At 40.9% G+C, this 19,999-nt stretch overlaps 1 protein-coding gene across 1 annotated transcript in view; it reads right to left on the bottom strand.

Annotated features, from left to right (window-relative positions):
- The window catches only part of E2F7 (E2F transcription factor 7), a 44,418-nt gene extending 39,057 nt beyond the window's left edge, over window positions 1-5,361 (bottom strand). Inside the window, exons 1-2 of the mRNA XM_033221194.1 lie at window positions 5,124-5,361; window positions 4,316-4,408 (exon numbers count right to left, since the gene is read on the bottom strand). Coding sequence (XP_033077085.1) covers window positions 4,316-4,408 — 93 coding nt within the window. The 5' untranslated portion in view covers window positions 5,124-5,361. The remainder of the gene's footprint in view (window positions 1-4,315; window positions 4,409-5,123) is intronic.
- Between the last annotated feature and the right edge of the window lie 14,638 nt (window positions 5,362-19,999).

Raw genomic sequence — 19,999 nt, 5'->3', positions numbered from 1 at the left:
AAATGGCCCTCTAGTTCTCTATATAAATAGAGGTAATACACCTTGGCTTACCTACCATAGAGTTGCTGTGATGATGGGCTCAGAAGGTCAAAGCACTCTGTCATCTGTGAAGTGCTATACAAATGTTCATTATTATTACTAATAACACCAGCACACTGACTATAAGGTAAACTGGTTTGTGCTGCCACAGAAAGGTCTTCGTTGTCTTGGTTCTAGTCCTGCTCCTGTGTCCGATACGGCTTTGATCATGTTATCTCAAACAATATACACAGTCAACTGTATATATTAGCTTGGGCCATATTTAGCCAGCCTTTTTCAGTTCCCTCTCATGCACATCCCACATTCTGCCCAAACAGTCCCCTTGCTACTCAGACCTGCCCTGCACTTTATCACAGCAAAGCTGGTGCTCACACCACCACTTCCTCTTTAATGCCACTGGCTTTGCCTGTTGAAATTCTGTCTGCTATTTAAGTCTCATTGCAACGACTACATGTTAGAAAGTGTCTCCTTCTAGCTATGGACCAACAACTCTCCTTCTTTCCAGAGCACACTTTCTAGAAGCAATCCCCACTGAGGGTTTTCTCTGCCTACCTCCTAGGGGGTCCCTCAAACTACCAGTCTGTTCTGATCCACTGGTCTTACTTAGGTCATCTCTCCATTGCCAGATCAAGTCCATGGCAAAATATCTTACTTGACCTCACTGCAGCAGTTAAGACTGTTGACTATTCTTTGCTCTATAGAACTCTCAGCCCTTAACTTGTGAGATTCCACTGTTTCTTTCTCTCCTGGTTCTTCTCATACTTCTGACTATGCCTTCTCAGCCTCCTTCTATTTTCACTCTTACAAACTAAACCACAAGAGTCCACACACAACCCTCTGCTGCTCTCTCACTATTTGCCACTCCCATGTATAGAGCTTTAAAATCGGCCTATATGCTGACAATTCCCGTTCGGACTTGATTACGACCTTTCCTGAATTCCAAAATCAGGCTACCTGCTGCTTTCTGCACATATTTATTTACCTATAAATCACACAGCTACAAACATATTCTAAACTGAACGCACCTTCTTTCTCACCCACTCCCAAAAGAGATGAATGACCTACAAAGAACACCCATGTCCATTAAGTTTGGGCATTGTCCCCAAATATGCCATGCTCCCCTCTTCTACTTGCTGAGACTCAGTATTCCTTCCTTCCAGCCACAGCTCAAGTGCTAGCTCCTTCACAAAGCTCTCCTAGCTTCTTTGCTCCAGACTACCTGTTTTCTACTTTTGTTGTCTCAGGTGCATTGTAAACAGGTAAGAGGCATAGTAACTTTGGATAATGAAGTCGGAAACTCCTTTATGTTTTAAAGAAAAGTTTCTCCATGACTGGTAAGAAGGTGCATGCATAATACAGTACTTACAGACCTTGACCAAAGGGCAAATGGCCAAGAAAGAAATCCTCTAAATGACCGCTGATCCAGCAAGACACCACTCCAGGTATTCCCCAGAGAGATTCCAAGAAGGAACAACTCAGCACCACTAGCTTCCAGTCACTCTTGATTTCTTGAACATTTTTTGAATGCTCATACCTCATGCTGTTTCTTCTGCCTAAAATGTCCATCTCATTCACTCTTGCTTTCTTGGAGGTTGAGCTTCCTCATCCACTAATGCTTAGCCCAAATGTCCCTTCCTCTGTGAAGCTTTTTAACCCTCTCTGAACTTCCCATGAATTTATTTCTTCCTCTTCTTTCTGCCCAGGTAATTTGTTCCTACTCCTAGTATAGCACTTACCAAATCACAGTATAGTTTTACATTTGGGCCCCTGAAAGTCTCCCTGGTAACTGAGGGCAGGGTGGACATCATGTTCATCTTTAGGCTATCAGTCTGATTCCAAACAGTGTGAAGGCTATATGCCTATGGGTGCTTTACAGAAACTCAATGTGGGGAGTATTATATATTAATTCCAATTTATGGAAGAAAAAAATGGACTTAGGGAGATTAGGAAACTCATTAAATCACCATATCGCCAGCATCTGGAACAAAAATATTTGTTGAAAGACCTTGTAAGTATATTTGTTTTAGGTCACATAGCTAACAAATGGCAAAGCAGGAAATCAAACCCAGGACCCCTTGGCTCTTAAACCCCATGTTTTCATTATCCCTAGAAAGCATCCTTCCTTTACTTCATAGCAGCATGAAAACGAGAGACAGAAGCCCCTCCTAGTAACTCTATGAAAGCACACTATTCTCATCTCTTGCCTTCTATTTGAGGTGACATAATCCCTGCTTATAAATGTTATTTCAAACATTTTCACTGCTTTCCCAATCTCTTTAAGTCACTTGAGTTTTTTTTCCTACACACATTAGAATGTGAAAGTTCAACTGAACACAGTAGCACTTTCTGATGCTAGAGGAGAAGGGTCCTTGTTGAAGGTACTTGATAAAAGTCATTGGCCCAGAGGAAGAGAAGTAAAGCACTAACTTAGACTTTATATAAATGTACGGATATATATTTTTTCAAGGCTAAACCATCCAAATTGGAAAGGAAAACAAAGTTTTGCTCTAAAACTCTCAAAGTCAAAACTCTGAATATACACTTTAAGTCTGGGCATTTCCACCCTCACGACTTAGATGATTAAAAAAAAAAAAAAGGGCCACTTTAAATAATCTTCGCTTTATCTGTGGTTTCACTTCCAGTGGCCAACTGTGGTCCAAAAATATCACATGGAAAATTCCAGAAATAAACAATTCATGAGTTTTAGACTGTGTGCAGTTCTGTGTAATGAAACCTCACGTCATCCTGCTCCGTCCTGCTTGGGATGTGACTCACCCCTTTGTCCACCGTATTTGCACTGTAGACACTACCTGCTCATTCATTAATCACTTAGCAGCCACTGTGCTATCAGGCTGGCCGTCATGGTATTGCAGTGCTCATGTTCGAGTAACTCTTTTTTGACTTCATAATGGCTCCAAAGCACAAGAGTAGTGATGCTGGCCATTTGGATATGCCAAAGGGAAGCGATAAAGTGCTCTTTTAAGTGAAAAGGTGAATGTTCTTGACTTAAGGAAAGATATGCCGAGGTTGCTAAGATCTACTGTAAGAATTAATTTCCTATCTGTGAAATTGTAAAGAATGAAAAAGAAATTCATGCTAGTTTTGCTGTCATACCCCAAACTGCAAAAGTTATAGCTATGGTACATAAGTGCTTAGTTAAGATGGAAAAGGCACTAAATTTGGGGGTGGAAAACATAAACAGAGTAAGCAGAAATGTGTTCCAACTAATGACAATCCGGTTCACTATTATCCACAGTTTCAGGTACTCACCGCAGGTCTTGGAACACATTCCCTGTGGATAAGGGGGACTACCGTATTTCTTTACCTAATAAAAATAAATCAAAATGCTGGACAAAAAAAAAAAAATCCCTAGATGGGGGAGCATACAATCTGCATCTATCCTAAATTAACAATTATCAAGTATTCTTCAAAGGCTCATATGAGCATGGGTTGCTTTGCAACCAAGGAATTTCACTGTTGATGCTAAGCCTAAAAATAAGACCAGGAGCTCAGAGAAGTTCAATGCCCAAGTTGCTACTCACAGATTTATATTCAAAGTTTCTAAAACTTATTTTGTTATTTCTATTTGCCTCTGCCGAAAAGTGCTCAGATAGTTTAGACATTGTTATGGCCAGTTTCTTTGTAATGCTTCTTGAAAACAACACCTTGGTCTTACAAATCACAAGGAGTGCAAAATGTAAGGGAATGGCCTAGTGCAAAACTAGCAATAGTATGGTAAAATATTCAGAATATACTGATGAGTTCAGCCACTTTATCTCCCTATATGGTAGGCACAGGTCTACCATATAGGACCTGTGAATGGAACAGACTGTGAATGGAACAGTCTCTGGGAGCTAGTTCATCGGTATGAAGACATTTCACAGCACTTTAATAATCCAGCATTTATGCCTACAAAGACATTTATGTCTATTTTCCTGGGAACTGAGGCTTAGCATTCCTACAGAGCATTAGCTACACTACCCTTGACAACTGTATTATAAACTTTGATTGCTGTAGCCAGCATATTTTTGACGAATATAAATTGGTTACAACATTACATGGAACCTCGCCTATTTTTCCCACTATATCTGAGAGTAGAATTGCAACAATAATGGTTTGGATCGCTCTATTTTCTAAAAAAGAATGTTTCTATAATGTTTATCAATATTACTTATTATGCTTAAATACAAATACAAATGGCATGTTGGAACACTTAATTGAATTGAACATCACCATCCTTAATATGTTAGAAACTAAGGTGTTTATGTTAGCTTACCTTTTGTGCATTTTCCCCATCTTCAATTGCAAAATCCAGTCTGGGCTGCCTGGGGCTGATCAGGTCTTTTAGTGTTAAACAATTTACCTCCATCTGCAATGCACAATTACACTAGAAAATGATTTTGCAATTAGGTACCTTTTCCTCAAACAAAAATATCTACATATGTGTTACTTGTTTGTCAGTATGAAACTCCCCCTTGCCTAAGCAAATCCTGGGCATTTCCAGGAGTTGTAGCCACCCTCAACTTTCTAAAACACACGAAAAAACTCTAACACCTCAAGTGTGCTTAGTAATACTGAAAATCTGGGAAGAAAAAAAATCTACAAAAACAGTACTTCTTTATGAAAAGCTAGACGGCAAAATAAAGTTACCAAGTCGGAAGGATGTTGGGCAAATCTGTCAGAAAGTACAGGGTCTCCCAGGTCAGTTAATTTTGGCGCAAAGAACTGAGAGGAATTCGGCTTTGAGGGGTTTTGAATCAGGGGGAAGGAAACCCGATCGCCAGACCAAACCCACTCAGCGCTGAGCGCAGCCACTTCCCAGGCCTCCAAGCAGATCCCCCAAATAAACTCCTCCAATGAAAGCCCCAAGTTGTGGGGAAGGGCAAATTCCCTCTACTGCCGGGCTAGAAGGAGAGCTGCGCCCGGCACACCCTCTGCGCACCGGGTCCCCCGGCAGAAACACCTCGAGCCCTCGCCAGCCGGGGGATGTGAGGGGTGGCAGGTTGGCAGCCGGGGCGGAAGGGGTCCCCGTATCCCAATTCCCGCCTCCCCACCAGAGCTGGGGCCGCACGCTTATCGCTTACCCCTGCTTTCCGAAGGAGGCTTCCTGCCTCTGCAGGGACCTCCACCGACCCAAGCAGATGAGGGAAGGTGGTGCGGCGATCAGCAGCCGGGCGGCGGCATCGGGAAGGGAGAGCTAGGTGCGCAGATCCCCGCGCCGAGTGCCCTGGGCTGGCGGGGACCCCGCGGCGTCCCGACAGCGCCAGCGTTCAGATCCGCCGAGCGCGACTCCAGCCTGGATCGTAGTCCCCGCTAAAACACCTCCTCTGGCGCCTTGAGACCGAATTTGAGAATCCACCAATCAGCGGCGGCCGGCGGGGCGGCCCCGGCCAATCGTGCGGCGGCACGGCCCGGGCTCACCGCCCCTCGGAGTCTTGGCGCTCCGAGTCGCGCGTTTTGCCCTCACCCGCCCAATTGTTGCCGCCTCGGCCCCCTCCCCCTTCCGGGTACCTGGAAACCTCGGGCCCGGGAGCCAATTCCTGCTGGGGACGCGGGCCCGGGAGGCCGCGGGAAGCCAAGGTGGGGGCGGCGCGGGGCGGCGCGGGGCGGCGGGAGAAGGAAGAGGAGGAGGAGGAGGAGGGCTCTTTTGTTATGCATAGAAGACCCGCGCACGTCCCCAAGGCTTGCCGCGCCCGGGGACCCCGGGCACAGCCAGAGGAGAGGAAAGCAGATGGGGTTTGGAAGAACGTTCTACACCCTCTGGATGCTGCTGCCGCCATCCCCACCCGCCCTCAGCAACCTGTGCGGAAGCGGAGTTGTCCAGACTTGCCGGGGCAAACTTCCTAACACCGCACGCTGGTGTGACACATGAACCATGGTTACCGCTCTGCTGTGAGCAGATGGCACGCCAGTTAGCCCTGGAGACCAGACTGGAAGCCAAACCAGCAATTTTTCTGTGTGTGTGTGTGTGTGTGTGTGTGTGTATGTGTGTGTGTGTGTGGCAAATCCGGAAATGTTTTTTGGTATTCCCTTTTCGGCACATTGCAAATAATTAGGAGGGAAAAAGCTTTACATAAAAAAGTAATTCTTTGCAATAGGGACTAGCATTCTGGGAGACAGTCTAGAAAATTTCCTCAACACCACTGATTTGTATTAACTGTTTCACTTCTTTCATCCTACAGTTTCTTGTTTAAAATATGAATGTTGGTAAAGATAGATTTTCTACAAAATAGACTTTATTGTTTAGAAGTTTTCAATTTACAGAAAAATTGAGATAGTACCAAGAATACCCATATATTCAGCACCCAATTTCACCCACTATTAACATTTTGTGTTAGTATAGAATATTTTTTGAAATTAATGAACTAATATTGGTAGATTCTTCTGAGCTAAAGTCATTATTCAAATTTCCTTAATTTTTTCCTAATGCCCTTTTTTTTTTTTCTGTTCAGGATACCACATTACCTTTAGTTCCCATGTCTCTGTAGGCTCCTTTTGGCTATGACAGTTTCTCATACTTTCCTCATTTTTGACACCTGGACATTTTTGAGTCGTATCAGTCATGTATTTTGTAGGATATCCCTCAACTGAAATGTGAGACAGCCTTAAAGCATCAGACATTCTTATATGTACAGACATTTCCCTACACCCCATATACTTTACAGCAAAGGTATCATTTTCCTTTCTATACCAAGGCTCCACTCTTCACCACTTACCCTCCAAATATTTTTATTTTATTTTATTTTTGGAGACGGAGTCTCGTGCTGTCACCCAGGCTGGAGTGTAATGGCAAGATCTCGGCTCACTGAAACCTCCACCTCCTGGGTTCAAGCGATTCTCTGCCTCAGCCTACTGAGTAGCTGGGATTACAGCCGTGCTCCACCACGCCCGGCTAATTTTTGTATTTTCAGTAGAGACGGGGTTCCGCTGTGTTGGCCAGGCTGGTCTTGAACTCCTGACCTCAGGTGATCCGCCTGCCTCCAGCTCCCAAAGTGCTGGGATTACAGGTGTGAGACCCTGCGCCCAGCCTCAAATACATATATTTTAAATGAACTCTCAGCAGAATTCAGAATGCTCAGTCAAGTCTTTCACTTTGTACTCTAGATTGCTGGTAAATAGAGCCTTAAAAAAAAAAAATCACTGCTAGGTCATACATTGAAAAGAGAAAAGTGTACGAAACATTAAACAAAAGAAACAATAGTAATAAAAATCTGACATTTTTATAGGAATAACATTTTGAACTGAAAACTCTTTTGTAGGTAGAAACCTAATGAGAAGTTTAAAGAATAAAAAACTGCAACTTACTAAATTTCGCACATATGTGGAAGCAGGAAGTAGATAAGGAAATACTTTTCCCAACGGTACTCATTTTCTATGGCTGTTGTAACAAATTACCACAACTGGCTTATGAGGACACAGATTTATTCTCTCACATTTCTGGAAAGTTAAGGTGTTCCCAGGGCTACACTCCAGGGGCTCTTGTCCTTTTCTCCTTCCAGTTTCTGGTGGCTGTTAACATTCCTTGACATGTGGCAGCCTCACTCCAATCTCTACCTCCATGGTTACGTTGCTTTCTCTTTTGTCTGTTAAGTCTCTCCCATGTGTCTCCTATGAGGATACCTGTCACTGAAATTAGGTCCTACCTGGATAGTCCAGGATGATCTCATCTTGAAATCTTCAATTTAATTGCATCTGGGAAGATCCTGTTTCCAGAGTCATAGTTCCTTCATGGGTTCTGTGGATTAGGACATGAACACACCTTTTTGGAGCCCACCAGTCAGCCTTCTAGACCAACATTCAAATTATTAAAGTCCATTCATTTCTCTGATATTTCAAAATACTAGTGATGGTTTCTTTGAGGTTAGACAGTTTCATGGTGCCAAACTTTTCCTAGCATTTTCAGAGTAAAAGTACTTTTTCTATTTTGATACAAATGTAGCCTCTATTCAAGTTACAAAAAATACTCTGTTGGATACATCACTTCAGGCACTTATAATTTCATTGATTATAGGAGTTATCTTAGATTTGGAGGAAAACTGGAAAATAAATATTTGATGGACAAATTCAGAGACGTTATTCCAACACACTTATATTGATGTTTTATATTGATGTTTTTAAGTCCCAGCATGCATACATAACCTGTCAATCTCTCGGTGATTCAGTTAACACTGATGTTGGCTGAGAACTAGGCTGGAGTATCAAGAAGAGTCTTGACATGTGACCTCTCCATATGGCCTGGTCCTCCTTACAGCATGGTAGCTCAAGATAGTTGGACTTCTTCCAGGGTGGCTCCTGGGATCCAAAATGAACATGCCATGTAGCAAAGTGGAAATAGTATCATCTTTTGTGATGTAGCCTGAGAAATGATAGCATCAATTCCACTACAGTTTTTGGGAGGAAGCAGTCAAAAATCCACCCATATTCAAGGGGAGAAGACATACCTCACTCTCAATGGGAGAAGTGTCAAAGAATTTGGGGCCATATTTCTCTCTACATATTTAAATTATACTTAAGTTCTGGGATACATGTACAGAACATACAGGTTTGTTACATAGGTATACACATGCCCTGGTGGTTTGCTGCACCCATCAACCCGTCATCTACATTAGCTCTTTCTCCTAATGCTACCCCTCCCCTTGCCTCCGTCCCCTGACTGGCCCAGGGTGTGATGTTCCCCTCCCTGTGTCCATGTGCTCTCATTGTTCAACTCCCACTTATGAGTGAGAACATGCAGTGTTTGGTTTTCTGTTCCTGTATTAGTTTGCTGAGAATGATGGTTTTCAGCTTCATCCACGTCCCAGCAAAGTACATGAACTCATCCTTTTTTATAGCTCCATAGTATTCCATGGTGTATATGTGCCACATTTTCTATTATTGATGGGCGTTTGGATTGGTTCCAAGTCTTTGCTATTGTAAACAATACTGCAATAAACAAAGGTGTGCATGTGTCTTTATAGTAGAATGATTTATAATCCTTTGGGTATATACCCAGTAATGGGATTGCTGGGTCAAATGGTATTTCTGGTTCTAGATCCTTGATGAATCACCACACTGTCCTCCACAATGGTTGAACTAATTTACACTCCCACTAACAGTGTAAAAGTTTTCCTATTTCTCCATATCCTCTCCAGCATCTGTTGTTTCCTGACTTTTTAATGATTGCCATTCTAACTGGAGTGAGATGGTATCTCATTGTGGTTTTGATTTACATTTCTCTAATGACCAGAGATGATGAGCTTTTTTTCATATGTGAGTTGGCCACATAAATGTCTTCTTTTGAGAAGTGTCTGTTCATATCCTTTGCCCACTTTTTGATGGAGTTGTTTTTTTTCTTGTAAATTTGTTTAAGTTCCTTGTAGATTTTGGATATTAGTCCATTGTCAGATGGAGAGATTGCAAAAATTTTCTCCCATTCTGTAGGTTGCCTGTTCACTCTGATGATAGTTTATTTTGCTGTGCAGAAGCTCATTAATTTAATTAGATCCTAATTGTCAATGTTGGCTTTTGTTGCCATTGCTTTTGGTATTTTAGTCATGAAGTCTTTGTCCATGCATATGTCCTCAATGGTATTACCTAGGTTTTCTTCTAGGGTTTTTATGGTTTTAGGTCTTATGTTTAAGTCTTTAATCCATCTTGAGTTAATTTTTGTATAAGGTATAAGAAAGGGGTCCAGTTTCAGTTTTCTGCGTACGGCTAGCCAGTTTTCCTAACACCATTTATTAAATAGGGAATCCTTTCGCCATTGCTTGCTTTTGTCACGTTTGTCAAAGATCAGATGGTTGTAGATGTGTGGCATTATTTCTCAGGCCTCTGTTCTGTTCCATTGGTCTATATATCTGTTTTGGTACCAGTACCATGCTGTTTTGGTCACTGTAACATTGTAGTATAGTTTGAAGTCAAGTAGCGTGATACCTCCAGCTTTGTTCTTTTACCTAGGATTGTCTTGGGTTCTTTTTTGGTTCCATATGAAATTTAAAGTAGTTTTTTCTAATTCTGTGAATGAAGTCAATGGTAGCTTGATGGGGATAGCATTGAATCTATAAATTACTTTGGGCAGTATGGCCATTTTCATGATCTTGATTCTTCCTATCCAAGAGCAGGGAATGTTCTTCCATTTGTTTGTGTCCCCTCTTATTTCTTTGAGGAGTGGTTTGTAGTTCTCCTTGAGGAGGTCCTTCACATGCCTTGTAAGTTGGATTCCTATGTATTGTATTCTCTTTGTAGCAGTTGTGAATGGGAGTTCACTCATGATTTGGCTGTCTGTTTGTCTGTTATTGGTGTACAGGAATGCTTGTGATTTTTGCACATTGATTTTGTATCCTGAGACTTGACTGAAGTTGCTTATCGACTTAAGGAGATTTGGGGCCAAGACGACGGGGTTTTCTAAATATACAATCATGTCATCTGCAAACAGAGACAATTTCATTTCTCTTTCTATTTGAATACCCTTTATTTCTTTCTCTTGCCTGGTTGTCCTGGCCAGAACTTCCAATACTATGTTGAATAGGAGTGGTGAGAGAGGGCGTCCTTGTCTTGTGCCGATTTTCAGAGGGAATGCTTCCAGTTTTTGCCCATTCAGTACAATATTGGCTGTGGGTTTGTCATAAACAGCTCTTATTATTTTGAGACATGTTCCATCAATACCTAGTTTATTGAGAGTTTTTAGCATGAAGCACTGTTGAATTTTATTGAGGACCTTTTCTGCATCTATTGAGATAATCGTGTGGTTTTTTCATTGCTTCTGTTTATGTGATGAATTACGTTTAGTGATTTGCCTATGTTGAACCAGGCTTGCATCCCATGGATGAAGCTGACTTGATTGTGGTGGATAAGCTTTTTGATGTGCTGCTGGATTCGGTTTGCCAGTATTTTATTGAGGATTTTCGCATCAATGTTCATCAAGGATATTTGCCTGAAAAAATTTTTTTTGTTGTGTCTCTGCCAGGTTTTGGTATCAGGATGATGTTGGCCTCATAAAACGAGTTAGGGAGGAGTCCTTCTTTTTCTGGTTTTTTTTTTTTTTTTTTTTTGGAATAGTTTCATAAGGAATGGTACCAGCTCCTCTTTGTACCTCTGGTAGAATTCGGTTGTGAATCCATCTGGTCCTGGGCATTTTTTGGTTGGTAGGCTATTAATTTCTGCCTCAATTTCAGAACTTGTTATTGGTCTATTCAGGGATTTGACTTCTTCTTGGTGTAGCCTTGGGAGAGTGTATGTGTCCAGAAATTTATCCACTTCTTCTAGATTTTCTAGTTTATTTGCATAGAAGTGTTTATAGTATTCTCTGATGGTAGTTTGTATTTCTGTGGGGTCAGTGGTGATATCCCATTTATCATTTTTTATTGTGTCTATTTGATTCTTCCCTCTTTTCTTCTTTATTAGTCTTGCTAGCAGTCTATCAATTTTGTTGATCTTTTCAAAAAACCAGCTCCTGGATTCATTGATTTTTTGAAGGGTTTTTCGTGTCTCTATCTCCTTCAGTTCTATTCTGATCTTAGTTATTTCTTGTCTTTTGCTAGCTTTTGAATGTGTTTGCTCTTGCTTCTCTAGTTCTTTTAATTGTGATATTAGAGTGTCAATTTTAGATATTTTCTGCTTTCTCCTGTGGGCATTTACTACTATACATTTCCCTCTAACCACTGCTTTAGCTGTGTCTTTGGGGCCATATTTCAAAACTACTGCACCAGGTTTTATGCCAATTGAAGTATCTTACGGCTCTACCTCAATAATTTTTGCCTGAGAAGTCACTGACTTTGAAACAGTATAGTGTTACCTACATGGCAGCTCTCCCTACATTTCTGTATTGTGCTAATCTTGTGGTTCTCAACCTCGTCTATTCTTTATAGTCATCTGGGGGAGATTTTAAAAAATACCAGTAGCTGAACCCCACACCTAGAGATTTCTGATTTACTTGATCTGGAATTGGCCTTGGATATCAAGTATTTTTTAAGTGCTTAGTGTGTTGCTCCTTAGCATCTTGCTAGGTGTATCCTTCTTTCATTGATTCTTTTGGATGCTTCTGACTCAGTTGTTTCAGAAATGGATCCTCACATCCCATCAATGAGGACAGGAAGAGCTGGACAGGTGTGCTGTCCCCCAGAGTAGGCACAGAGGTTTCAAGGGACTAAATCTCACTGGTTTGTGGCAATGTCACTGGTTTTTGGAAGGAGTTGAGGCTGTAAATGAGAAATCTGACAAACAGGGTGGAGATAGAACAGAAGAGTGAGTAACAAAAGCTGTGTTCAGAAGGATGTACACAGATGATATCTGACATTCCTCTCTGCAAAAATCTCCACCACTTCTCAAACCTGTGAATAGTCTTTTACCCTTTTGGGGTTTCAGATCCCAAGGTTACTCACACTTTACAGAAAAAAAGAGATTTATTACATTTTACAGAAAGAATATACTATAGTAAAGTACAATTCATGTTAGTCAGCTCTAGGGCAAGATAGTGTGAGTTGTTCAGTTAAAGTATCAGCCTCCTCACATACATTCCTTTTCTCCCACTACTACAAGCGCAATCATCCTGGTGTGACATTTGTTCTCAAAAGTGTAGTCACAGAAAGGAATTGGTAACTGACTTTTTACCAGAAAGATAACAGGGATCTTGGCTTCACATCCTGGCAGTTCTCAAGTTTCTTTGAGTGGACCTGTTCAACAGTTCTTAACCCGAGGCTTGCCATTTAAAATGCACTTTAGTTTTCAGCCATTTGTGGGTCTGAGAATGTGATGCATTTGCGTCTCTATCTGATAACAACTTCAGAGAAGGCAAAAAAAATCTGTTCTTGAAGCAACTGTAAGCAATGTGAGGAGAATGTGAGAAACCAAAGTGATTGGTTCCTGCTCATGACCTTAGCCACAATAAAAGAAAATAAGGCCAGAGGGTATTTATGGCTCCCATCTCAAATGACATCCAGATGTCCAGCTATTTAAAGGGAGGTGCCTCAGCTGTGATCGAATGTCCCATAGGAAATGGAGGGAATTCATTCTTTAAGTTTTAGACTCCTTGTAATCCTTAGTACTATGGAGCAAGGACAGTAGTCTTAAAATAGTCACGTGATTTGCATCCTCACTGAATGAATATAGTGTATTTGGTATTTGGTATGCATATGTGTGTATGTGCGTATTTGTGTGTCAAAGGCAGGGGCTGGGGAGGAAGCTGTGTTAAAGCAAGTGTTCCAGATCACAGAGGACTGGGTAAATTTTAAGTTGGATGTTTCTGGGAAAAGTATGAGAATGGTGAGTGTATAATGGACCACTCCTTTATATAATGTGCATTTATAGCTGCAGATTTGGGCAATGTTATTTGGAGGCAATGCAGTGCACCCATTGGTGCAATAAAAATGGCATGGACTACTGCCCTGGATGTGAGATTCTGGAGAAAATGGGGAACACAAGCTTCCCTCTAATCACCAGAGTTTTATCCAGAAGGGAAGGGATTCACTTTGAGGAGTAAAGAAACATAGATTCTAGGTCAACCTTGGGAATGAACTTCCTGGGTGACCTGGAACAAAAGCTATTCCCTACATAGGCCTTAGTTTTCTCTGTGAAGTGATGGGCTGACTTGGAAGACCTCTGTAGAACCTGTGGATTCTTAATATTAAATGCTTAATACTTAATTATTCTTATTTAAATATTAAGTAATATTATAATACTTAATTGGATACTTAGTGTATCCCTTAAAACAATTTGCTATTGACTCCTAATCACTCAGTATGGAAATGTAAGAATATTGCTAAAACCACTTTCTTATTTTCATGTTTGGTGAAACTGAACACATTCTTACTAAATTACATTATGTACCTTTATACATTAATAATGAGAATGTTAAATATTGGGCCAAAGTGGCCTTTGTGACCTTCACTTTTTAAAGCTTAGAATTAAATCGCTGAATGTAATTTTTAATACTTACCAAATAGCATTATGTTAATAGCATTTTTTTTTTTGAGATGGAGTCTCGCTCTGTCACCCAGGCTGGAGTGCAGTGGTGTGATCTCAGCTCACTGCAACCTCCGCCTCCCAGGTTCAAGCAGTTCTCTGCCTCAGCCTCCCGAGTAGCTGGGATTACAGGCACCCACAACCACGCCCAGCTACTTTTTTTTTTTTTTTTTTTTTTTTTTTTAGTAGAGACAGGGTTTCACCATCTTGGCCTGGCTGCTCTTAAACTCCTGATCTTGTGATCTCACCCACCTTGGCCTCCCAAAGAGCTGGTATTACAGGAGTGAGCCACTGCACCCGGCTAGCATTTGTTTATTATAATACGTTGTATGACTAAATGAGAATTTTTTTCAGTGTGCAGTGGAAAGAGGAGTTTGGAGTAAGGGGTGATGGAGAGAGGAGTTTGGGGTTAGCAGCTCAGGGACTGAAAACTTAAGTTCAAATACAACGCATACATTTTTCTAATCCAGAGTCACCTCATCAGATGTAGAGCTTTCTACCTTGAAAAAACTAGAGATGTAGGATATTGAAGCCACCATGTCTTCACTAGACAATCAGAGGGAAATATTAATGGACAAAGGTTAAAGTATTGTCTACACAAAATCAATGTTAAAATGCAAACTTCCTGGAAAGAGTAATAATTTAACCAACATCATTTATGTAGCACATAAGACATCTTTCCTCAAACCATACCTGGGGGTTAACCTTAAAGTTGGAAACAATGTTTTCTCTGTAACATCTTACATATAATACTGGAATTTCTAACTTTGTTCAAAGACTCACCCCGCCCTCCCAGTAAATTCTGGGAGTCCTCAATCATCCAGACTCTTATAGAAGTTATTTCAGCCTTTGTGACACCCCAGGACTCCACTGGCATGTGTTGGCTTCTTTCTGCCCCACTGCTGATGCATGACATCAGGTATCTCCAGGTAGTACGACTCTTTCCTGCTAACTAAGCTGTCATCACTCAGAAGGGCAGGAAGCTCTGTATCCTCCATCAAGGGAGCCAGGCTGCTACTGCCATCAGTCTGGATCTTTGCTGCGTTTAAGACTGGAGCTCCTGCTGCTACTGGTTCTGCAGAGTGTGGGAGATGGCACTGACCCCCCTCTTAAACCCTCCCACTCTCTGCAAAGTCATATCAGGCCAACACATCTCTAATATCTAATATTTTGTTGCATTTATTTCTTCCCTCTTAGGCCTACATCTGTTTATTAAGGTGGTCTAGTATTCTTTGTTTCTCTATGTCTAATTTCTATTTATTTAGCTGATGAAGTTAAATTCTTCCTATTGTTTTGACTCAAGGGGGATCTCTTCCTGTTATCACATTCAGTTTCACTGGATTTCTTATTGTTTAATAATATTCCCATGTGGCCACTTCTGCTATTTTCTTAAGCTTGCTGAAATTTGCACTAGGAATTTCTTTTTTCATTTTACTGGTTTCTTTACTTTTCTGATGATTGTTAAATATTTTATTGATGTTTGCAATTACAATGACATAATGCTAGAGTATTCTTTTTGGGTAGTTTGTTTTTGCTCTTTTCTCTAATTTTTTGTAATATTGTGATTTTATTTATTTATATGTTATAATTTTATTTTTATTTATTTTATTATTATTATTATTATTTGAGATGGAGTCTCACTCTGTCACCAGGTTGGAGTGCAGTGGTGCAATCTTGGCTTACTGCAACCTCTATGTCCTGGGTTCAAGCGATTCTCCTGCCTTAGCCTCCCGAGTAGTTGGGACTACAGGTGTGCGCCACCACACCCAGCTAGTTTTTGTATTTTTGGTAGAGATGGGGTTTCACCATGTTGGCCAGGATGGTCTCCATCTCTTGACCTCATGATCCACCCACCTCCACCTCCCAAAGTGCTGGGATTACAGGCATGAGCCACCGCACTCGGCCATATTATTATTATTTTTTTTAGAGACAGAGTCTGATGTGGTTTGGCTATGTCCCCACCCAAATCTCAGCTTGAATTGTAACTCTTACAATTCCCATGTGTCATGGGAGGAACCTGTTGGGAAGTGATTTAATTATGGCAGTGGGTCTTTCCTGCGTTGTTCTCATGATAGTGAATGAGTCTCATGAGATCTGATGGTTTTCAAAATGGGAGTTTCCCTGCACAAGCTCTCTTTTTGCCTGCTGCCATCCATGTAAGATGTGACTTGCTCCCTTCGCCTTCCACCATGATTGTGATGCCTCCCTAGACACATGGAACTGTAAATCCATTAAACCTCCTTCTTTTGTAAATTGCCTAGTCTTGGATATGTCTTCATCAGCAGCATGAAAACAGACTAATACAAGGTTTTGCTCTGTTGCCCACCCTCTATGATGGTGGCAGTGGCCATATCATAGCTCACTGTAATCTTGAACTCTTTGCTCAAGCAATCCTACCATCTTAGTGTCCCATGTAGCTGAGATTACAGGTGCATGTGACCATGCGCAGCTAATTTTTTAATTTTTGAAGAGATGAAGTCTCACTATGTTGCCCAGACTGGTCTTAAACTTCTGGTGTCAAGCAATCATCCTACCTCCCAAAATGCTAGGATTATAGGCATGAGCTACATTGCCTGGCCTATTTTTGCTGTTGTTGTTAATATTTAAAAATCTCAAGAAGATTCTACCTTAGTCTGTGTCAACATAAACCAAACAAAATTGTTAGTTGAAAAATAATACAGTTCTGTAGACAATTTTCTTTTCTTCCCCAGTGACTCTTTTAAAGGAGTAAAAGATTATAAGCTCACATGAAGCATTTGACAACATATTTTAAAGAGAGGAAAGCAGACAATTTTGCCAATATGAGATACCACGTGTTATAACTGTGTGGCTAAATTTAAAAAAAAAAAAACAAGAGATGAATGAACATTTTTACAATAGTAAGAAAATAATTGGGCTTTCACCATTATCTAATGATTCTTTCATTAAATATGCAATTACACAGTGAAGAAAGGAAACCACCATAGAGTCTGTGAGGCTGATAAGAGGCAAGATTCACTGAATTTAAGGGCTTTTAAAAGGACATCTTGAAGTTTTCTAATTAAAGTGGTAGTCTGATGGTTAATTTTATATGTCAACTTGTCTGGGCCATGGTGTCAAGATAACAAGATATTTGGCCATTGTTCTAGATGCTTCTATAAAGGTACTGCTATGGTTTGGATGTCTCCTCCCTCCCAAACTCATATTGAAATTTAATTGCCTTAGAACAGTGGGAGTGTTAATACAAAAATTTTTCCAAAAATTTAATCACCATTTTAAGAGTACTAAAAGATGGGGCTTTAAGATGAAGCGATTAGGCCATGAAGATTAATGGCCATGAGGAATGGATTAATGTCATTATCTCGGGAATGGGTCAGTTATCTCTGGGGTGTGTTCCTGATAGAAAGGATGAGTTCAGCCCAGTTTTCTCTCTTTCCCTTACTCCCTCTCTATGTGATGCCTTCTGCCTATTATGATGCAGCAATAAGGCCCTCACCAGATGTAGTCCCTTGATCGTTTACTTCCCATCCTCCAAAACTGAGCCAAAAAAAAGAGAAAAAAAAATTTGTCTTTATAAATTACTCCCTCTTAGGTATTCTGTCATGGCAGCAGAAAATGGACCAAGATGGGAGCTTTGGATGATATTTACATTTAAATTAGTGGACTTTGAGTAAAGCAGATTGCCCTTCATAATGTGAGTGGTCCTCATCCCATCACTGAAGGCCGAACAAGAACACAATAATGACCTTCCTGGAGCAAGAGTCAATTCTGCCTTCATACAATAGACTGCCTTTGGACTCAAATTGTAACTCTTCCCTAAATGTTCAGCCTTCCAGCCTCCTTCGTCAGATTTTGGACTTGCCAGATTGCCACAAATCACATGAGCGAATTCCTCAGAATAAATCTCTTTCCATATTTACATCCTATTGGTTTTGTTTCTCTGGAAAACCCTGGCTAATACAAGTAGCGTAATATTTTTGTTTGTTTGTTTGTGTGTTTTGAAACAATCACAGTTGGCCGTTTGAAAGAACTCCAATCTTGTCCCTCAGGCCAGTGGCAATCTCATCGTTAACCTGAAAGATGGCACCGAAAATGAATATATATTGATAGCATTAAATCTCAGTGAAAAGTATTTATGACCTAGGTAACTCAGAAAGCATTCATAAATCCTTCAGCTAGTTTTATTTACTTTTTGCACATTAATTATTAATACTTGTAATGAAACAATAACACTATTATGCACTGGCAGAACCCTTTACAGTACAGAGGACACCAGGCACTTTATGAGGTGCTGGGAGCTAGTTTCTGCTCTCAATGCATATATAGTTCTCTGACTTGAACCAGCCAGAGCGTAAGTAGCATTTATGCCTGAATTACAGACAAGGAGCCTTTGGAATTACCTTAGAGCTATATTCAGAATTCAAATACTGCTTATCTCCTCCCACACAACCACCCAATTTAAACCCCCTTCATCTCTCTCATGGATCATTTTAATAGTCTTAAAACTGATCTCCCTGCATGTTGTCCCTCTGTAAATTGTTCGCCAATAGTAGCTACAGGAATCCAATTAAAATATCAGATCGTGTCCCCTCTCTGCTGAAAACACTCTAATGTTTCCCCAACTCATTCAAAATAAGGGCTGAAGTCCTCCCAGTGGCTTGAGAGGCCTTAAAGATTTGTCTTCTTTTTACTGCTCTCATGTTATCACCTTCAGTTATTCCCCTTGTTTGCTTTGTTTCAGCCACAGTTGGCTCTTAGGGGGTCCTTGGAAATACTTGTTATTCTTCTGCTCCAGGAATATGCATTTATATGCATGTTCTCCCTGCCTGGAACACTTTCCATCCAGTATTTCATCAAGAGCTGCATAGCTCTCTCCTTTTCTTTCAGAAGCATATTCATTAAGGTAATGCTAGATTCTATACCAAGAAAACCTCAAAATTTCCGTGGCTTAACAAAAGAGAAGTTTATCTTTCACCCATGCAATGGTCTAAGAATGATGTCCCTGGATAGCAGGTGGTTTTCCTGTATGTGGTGACTCTAGGACCCAGGCTTCGTCCACCATAGTGCTCTGCAGTGTCTTTACACAGGCCCCTAAGTCCTCTGTTTCCAGCTTGAACAAGAAGAAAGAGACAGTATATAAAGCATACATCACTCTACTCACATTCTCTTGAAAGAACAACCAGTCACATGGCCACTGTGGATTCAAATGGAGCTGTGATTGTAGTCACTGGCTCTGCAGCACATTCCAGCAAGAAACTAACACTATGCATGGAGAGAAAGAACTCATGGGGCAGCTAGCCACTGCTACTAAAAACTACCCTCTGGCCACCAAATATCTGTGTGGCCCCTTCCCTAAAGGAGAAAAAGTTCCAGCCACCATAAAGTGCAGTAACTCTGGCTAATGTGACTCCTTTGGTTCTGAGATCTGTGAATTTAAAGACACATTTTTTTGCCACTTCCTGCATCCACCAATCCGATACAGCAAATATGAACCAGGAACAAGGTAACTACAATAAAAACTCTTATTTGTACAGGGGAAGACTGGAAGACCTATGGCAGCAACTGGTCCATAGCAATGAGGAATCCAGCTGGGTAGACATTATGAAGTCTCTCTGCCCTTGGATAGAGCAGATTTCTTCATTAGACCATGGTCCTGCTCTGTAGGAGGAAGTTCCTTTACCCTGTTCTCTATGTTCCTGGGCTCTGCTCCCTGTGATGTTCTTTGTCGATTTTACTTCCTGGCAGTATCTGAGATTGGCATCAAGGAACATGACCTCCTTGGAGCTTGCACAGCTTTCATACCTGCTTCCTACTGGTAGATATTTGAAATCCTGGGGAAATTTTTACAGCCACAGGTTTTTAAGACAGTTTACTCTTTCTGTGAATTTTTGGGAAACACGATTCCCTTGATTTTCATTCAGTTCAGTGTGACAGTGACCATATCCAAAGTTATTTCCTAGAAATGATGCTAAAAGACTGCTCTGCTTCTTTCCTTGTATTTGCTTGTCTCTGTACTTTTCTCTCTTAATTTAATGCAGTAAAC

This window comes from Trachypithecus francoisi, unplaced genomic scaffold (genome assembly GCF_009764315.1).
Source record: "Trachypithecus francoisi isolate TF-2019V2 unplaced genomic scaffold, Tfra_2.0 Lachesis_group11, whole genome shotgun sequence".
In the NCBI taxonomy this organism is placed as follows: domain Eukaryota; kingdom Metazoa; phylum Chordata; class Mammalia; order Primates; family Cercopithecidae; genus Trachypithecus; species Trachypithecus francoisi.
The sequence above is the reverse complement of the archived record's forward strand: the minus strand, read 5'-3'. Positions and strand labels throughout refer to the sequence as shown.